The sequence below is a fragment of the Colobus angolensis genome, unplaced genomic scaffold, assembly GCF_000951035.1.
Source record: "Colobus angolensis palliatus isolate OR3802 unplaced genomic scaffold, Cang.pa_1.0 Scaffold419, whole genome shotgun sequence".
In the NCBI taxonomy this organism is placed as follows: domain Eukaryota; kingdom Metazoa; phylum Chordata; class Mammalia; order Primates; family Cercopithecidae; genus Colobus; species Colobus angolensis.
In genome coordinates this window covers 2,366,355-2,372,354 of record NW_012117588.1, presented here as the reverse complement: position 1 = coordinate 2,372,354, position 6,000 = coordinate 2,366,355, and the positions used below count along the sequence as shown (strand labels likewise).

Here is a 6,000-nt window from a genome sequence, read left to right as displayed (position 1 = left end):
CAGTACCCTGTCATCACCCCTCTTCCCCTGGCAAAAAAAAAAAAAAGAAAAATTCTATGCAAAATTCACAGTTCCAACTCAGTCTGACAATTATTTTCTAAAGCTATGATTCTCAAAGTGTGGTCCTTGGCCCAACATCGTCAGTTTCCCTCGGAATTTGCCAGAAATGTGGACTCTCAGGCCCCACCACAGGCTATTGGATCAAACACTGACATACTCTTCAAGCCCTCCAGGTTTTAGCAAGCCCTCCAGGTTTTAGAACCACTATGGTAAAGAATAGAAGATAGGTGGCATTAACAGCAGATTTCAAAGGCAACATTCAGAAAGTGTTTGAAGGTCAGGTGTGGTGGCTTGCGCCTGTAATCCCAGCACTTTGGGAGGCCCAGGTGGGTGGATCACTTGAGACCAGCCTGGCCAACATGATGACACCCCATCTCTACTAAAAATATAAAAATTAGCCAGACGTCGTGGCACATGCCTGTAATCCCAGCTACTCAGGAGGCTGAGGCAGGAGAATCACTTGAATCCGGGAGGTGGAGGTTGCAGTCAGCTAAGATCATGCCACTGCATTCCAGCCTGGGTGATAGAGTGAGACCCTGTCTCAAAAAAAATAAACAAGCAAACAGTGTTTGCTATGAGCCCGGCCTATGCTAAACATTTTACATGCTTGGAGGTCATTTTTATGACCTCAGTTTTACAGATGAGAAAATTGAGCATGAGCAGGGTTAAGTACATGGCCCCCCGGTTGCCCAGCAAGGACAAAGTGGACTAAGGGCTCCCATCCAGATCTGCCCCACTCTCAAGTCTCTTCTGCGAGCATTTGTGGAGACAGCTATGCAGGTGAGGAGGAGCAAAGATGCAGAGCACCCGAACGTCTGGGCTTACCCTCGGACTCGGACTCTTCTTCATCTTCCTCTTCCTCCTCTTCATTGCTTTCATCCTCACTCTCTTCCTCTTTGGCAATTTTCTGCCGGGCACTCTTAAACACTGACTGTAAGACGATGGAGTCTTCATAGATCTAAATAGTCAAAGGGGCATCAGTTAAAACTGCAAGCTGAGGGCCTAAGATTTAAAATGGCAGCAAACCCTTCCTTATGCAACACACACCAGCTTACTTTACATGAATGTTAGTAGAAATGTCACCGTTAGCTTTTATGCCCACATGAAAACCCAAGAGCAAAACGCCAAGTCCAAATACAGACATACACATTCATATACAAAGTCCAAAAGCAGTTGAAATTATTACAGACATACACATTCATTTACAAAGTCCAAATGCAGTTGAAATTATTTCAAAGCACATGGATGCTTGGAGGAGAAGAGTAGATAAAATATCCTCATATGGGACAACAAAAATGGTATTTTTAAAAACCACATTTCTTATTGGGATTGTTCTACCAAATACTGTGGTAAGACAGTGGTAAAGCAATCTTCTTTAAAATGCAAAGCCCCTAGCAAGTGGGGGCTATTCCTTATTACTGAGTTTATCATTAGCAGCCAATACTCATCCAATTAACACTTTATTTTTAATGGATACACATATCTGAGCATGGCCCTGGGTAGGTGCTGAAAGATAAAAGTTCAAAAATGGTCCTTTTCCTCAAAAAAATTGAAAATAGAACTACCATATGATCCATAAGCCCCACTTCTGGGTATATAAAGAATCACAAGAGGGGTCTTGAAAAGACATTAGCACATCCATGTTCCTAGCAGCAGCATTCACAATAGCCAAGAGGTGGAAGCAAACCAAGGGCCCACTGACGAGTAAGTGGATAAGCAGGTGTGGGCTATACATTTAATGGAATATTATTCAGTCTTTAAAAGGAAGGAAATCCTGTAACATGGATTACACTGGAAGATATTATGCCAAGTCCATAAGTGCATAAGCCAGTCACAAAAAGACAAGTACTCTATGATTCTACTTATACGAAGTATCTAAAATAGGCAAATTCATAGAAACAGACAGTGCCACGGTGGTTGCCAGGGACTGGGGGAAGGAGGAGATGAGAGTTATTAATAGGCACACAGTTTCAGAGTTGCAGGACAACAAAGTTCTAAAGATCTGTTGCCCATCAATGTGAATATACTTAACACTACTGAACTGTATACTTAAACATGACTATGATAAATTTTGTTATGTCTTTTTATCACAATTTTTTAAAAATTTAAAGGAAAATAAAACAAACCCTGCTCTTTAGGAACATATTCCTTTTATTGTAAAGAAGACCTACAGGTTCAAAAGAGTGACCGGGCAAATTGTGGTATGCACCAAATGAACAATATAGGCAGTGAGTATTGACTATGGCAGAACAAAAGACCCATGAGAGAGACACAGGATGGGACCATCAGGGCAGAATTTGCCAGAGGCATCAGAGTTGAGCTGGATCTTAAAGGTGAGAAGAATTCCTTCAGCAGTGAGAAAGGAGAGGGGCTTTTTAGGAAAGGAAAACAAATGAGAAAGGTGAGGAGGCAAGGATAAAAGAGATGCATCTGGGATTGTACTGATGTCAATTTCCTAGTTAAGATATTGTCCTGGGCCAAGTGTGGTACTCAATGCCTGTAATCCCAGCACTTTAGGAGGCTGAGGTGGGCTGATCACGAGGTCAGGAGTTCAAGACCAGCCTGGCCAACATGGTGAAAGCCCATCTCTACTAAAAGAAAATACAAAAATTAGCCAGACATGGTGGTGCATGCCTTAATCCCAGCTACTCAGGAGGCTGAGTCAGGAGAATCACTTGAATCTGGGAGGCAGAGGCTGCAGTGAGCCAAGATGGCACCATTGCATTCCAGCCTGGGCAATAGAGTGAGACTCCATCTCAAAAAAAAAAAAAGATATTGTCCTATGTTTTGCAAGATGTTTCCATCTTGAGAAGTAAAAGCTACACAGAATCTCTCTGATCTCAAAGAGTAAAAGAAATGTAACTGGAGAAGCAGGTAACTGGAGAAGCAGGTGATTATGGTACCAGTCTGAATGGACTATGGGCTGTTTAGGTTGAGGAGAAGCAGATGAAGCTAAAGACTTAACATTAGACTTTTGCAAGCAGTCTACACAGATGAAATTCATTCTAGACAGTGCAGGGGAACCTCAAAGCTTGGGAAAGGGGCAGTAAATGAGCAGGATAGGAAGGTGGCTAGAGAAAGACAAACTAGTGTCCAGATGGCCTGGGGGAGAAACCAGTCAAGAGGCCACTTAACACCTCATTTCAGTTGTGACAGTGAGAGTGAAAACAGATAGTAAGGTTGTAGAAAAAAGGACTGGATGCATATCATAATAATGCCATATTGACAAAGAATCCAAATATCTATCCAGAGACTAAAATAAACTGTCATTCACAAAACCTTCTTTGTTGATTCTTCTACTTTCTATGTCCTGGCTTCCAGCTTAACTTTCCTTGGAGAGTGCCTTGAGTAACAGAAGGCTTGCTTTACAAGACCGCCTGTTTTGGTCAAGATACTACTACTATTACTACCGCTATTAACTCAGAAATTGTTTAAGTCTGTTCAAGGCACATTCTGAAGATTTCTATATTCTCCTGTTTCATGACTGCAATTGATGTGCAGGCTTAAGGAATTTAAAGGTGGTTTGACACTGCATTGGTTGAGGGGTACATCTTTGTCTTTTGCTTTCTTCTTCATGGGTCTGAAGGCACCAGGCCAGACATACAGACAGGAAAAAATTCCTACAAAAGGTGACAGTAATTGAGGTGTAATTAAAATGAAAGTGCCCTCCCCTTGGTTATTTTAATAAATTCAGATCATTTATAGACTCTTAGACTTGTTAACTGTGGAGAACAGGAGTAAAGAGAATTGCAATTGGGCTGATAAAAAGGATTAAAAAGCAATTAGAGGCAGTGTTTATTTTTTTTCCTATAGTTCGTTTTGTCTTACATTCTAGTAGCTTCAGCTCCTGATGCAAGAGTACAATCAGAAAAATAAATGTAAATATAATCCAATATACAATCTCCAAAAAAGCAAAAATGGTACTGCCAGTCTTTCAGCATTACCTCCAATGATTTACTTGAATCCCTCCACTAATTAGAATATAAGCTTTGAGGCCCAGCACAGTGGTGCACACCTGTAATCCCAGCACTTTGGGAGGCCGAGGTGGGCAGATCACCTGAGGTCAGGAGTTCGAGACCAGCCTGGCCAACATGGTGAAATTCCATCTCTACTAAAATACAAAAATCAGCCAGGCATGGTGGTGGGTGCCTGTAATCCCAGGTACTTGGGGGGGCCGAGAGCAGAAGAATGGCTTGAACCCGGGAGGCAGAGGTTGCAGTGAGCCGAGAAGGCACCACTGTACTCCAGCCTGGGAGACAGTGAAATTCTGCCTCAAAAAAGGAAAGGAAAAAAAAAAAGAGAATATAGGCTTTGAAGAGAAGTGTGAGTAGGCGCTAGCACAGCTGTGGTACAAAGGTAATTTGAAGATGCCAAAGCCTCTATTTTCTTACATAGGTGGTAAGGAACATAGGTTTTTAGTTATTTTTCTTCTGCCACTAGCAATGATTCAAAAGGTAGAAAATGAAATATTTTACTTAAAAAGAACATGGGCACATTTACAGTTAAGAACTTTCAGACAACTGAAGACAGACCTGGGATCCCTCCAGGTTGAACGTCTGAGCGTTGTGACAGAGAAGCATGACATCCTTCTCCAGGTCGCCCAGGCTCCGGTACTTATGATTACGAATCCTTTCCTAATGGAAATTTTAGAGAAGATGGAGAAAAAAAAAGAGGGAGAGGAAAATTCAGCAATCATTACTCAGTTATCAAAGCCTGACTTTCCCTTTGTCCTCACAGCATAAAGCCCTGCTAGGGCTGTGGGACTGCACAACCCCAGGGGGCGCCATTCACCAAAGTCCACCCTCCCACTGTCATTCCTTTTGCCAACGAGGAGCATATGACGGGAAATAAGAAGAGCAATAACGTGGGCGGGGGGAGCAGGGAGCCTGAAAGGTCTTCAATAAAATGCAATATAACACGAGCTCTCAATGTGATTAAGTAACATTCACAGAAAAGCACAAGGACATCCCAACCTTTCCTGTGGCGAGGCCTGGGTGGGCATCAGTGGTGGTCAGCTCCAACTACAACCATTTCAATGAATTTACACTGCTCCTTTATTTACTTGAAGAATAAAGTTGGTAAACAAAATATCTACCTTTATTTTTTTGAAATCCACTGGCTTCCTAATTAATTCATAGTATTCTGGTAATTCTTTCCTTGAAGGTAACTGAATGAAGACTTCACTGAGCTGTCGCCCTGAACTGTAGGATGGGTGAAACAAACAAAAACAAGCCACATCAAACACTACTAAGGTTTTATTTTTATTTCAGAAAATGTCAACAAAGCAAATTATATTCCATGCATATAGATATGGAACTTTTTAAGTCAGGAAAAATCCCACAACTGTACTGCAGATTAATGTCCCTTGTGCTAATTTCAAAATCACAGTAAAATACAATTTGCTCCCCACTTCTGTCACACATACGATATGGGAAATCCACTGTGGATTTCTCTTTCAGAGCAAATATATCTATTTTGATATAAATATTTAAAATATCCTTGTTAGCTAAAAATTTCATTTCTCAATGAATTGGTAAATATATATGTGCGTGTATATATATATATATATATATAAACACTTTATTTCCATACTCCTTTGTTTTCAAATTCACATTGTATTTAGAAAGTAACTCAAAACATGTTAGAACATACTCTGGAGACTCAAGTGAAAAGCTTTTGTATGTACCTAGTGACTGACCATCTTCTCGGTCTTACTCCTTTTAGGGTATTTTACATACTGTAAACCACACATACCTTTATTATTATTTGCCAGAGGAACCCCTTCATCTTGCCTAACTGCCCTTCTATGTGTGTGCAGCAATTCAGGTGAAAGAAGAACATGTTTTGCAAGTGTGGATGCTTCACGTTTCTGGGATTAGTGCTATACCCTCCCCCCCAAATTCATGGTAGGTTTATTTGAAAGCAGGTTTAATAGCAACC

General features: G+C 41.1%; 1 protein-coding gene across 7 annotated transcripts in view; it reads right to left on the bottom strand.

Moving 5' to 3' along the window:
• Nucleotides 1-6,000, bottom strand: part of SMARCA2 (SWI/SNF related, matrix associated, actin dependent regulator of chromatin, subfamily a, member 2) — a 183,601-nt gene that overhangs the window by 7,244 nt on the left and 170,357 nt on the right. For all 7 annotated transcript variants that reach the window (XM_011956472.1, XM_011956473.1, XM_011956474.1 and 4 more), the window contains 3 exons: nucleotides 5,156-5,261; nucleotides 4,593-4,694; nucleotides 886-1,018 (listed from right to left, as the gene is read on the bottom strand). In XM_011956472.1, coding sequence (XP_011811862.1) covers nucleotides 886-1,018; nucleotides 4,593-4,694; nucleotides 5,156-5,261 — 341 coding nt within the window. The remainder of the gene's footprint in view (nucleotides 1-885; nucleotides 1,019-4,592; nucleotides 4,695-5,155; nucleotides 5,262-6,000) is intronic.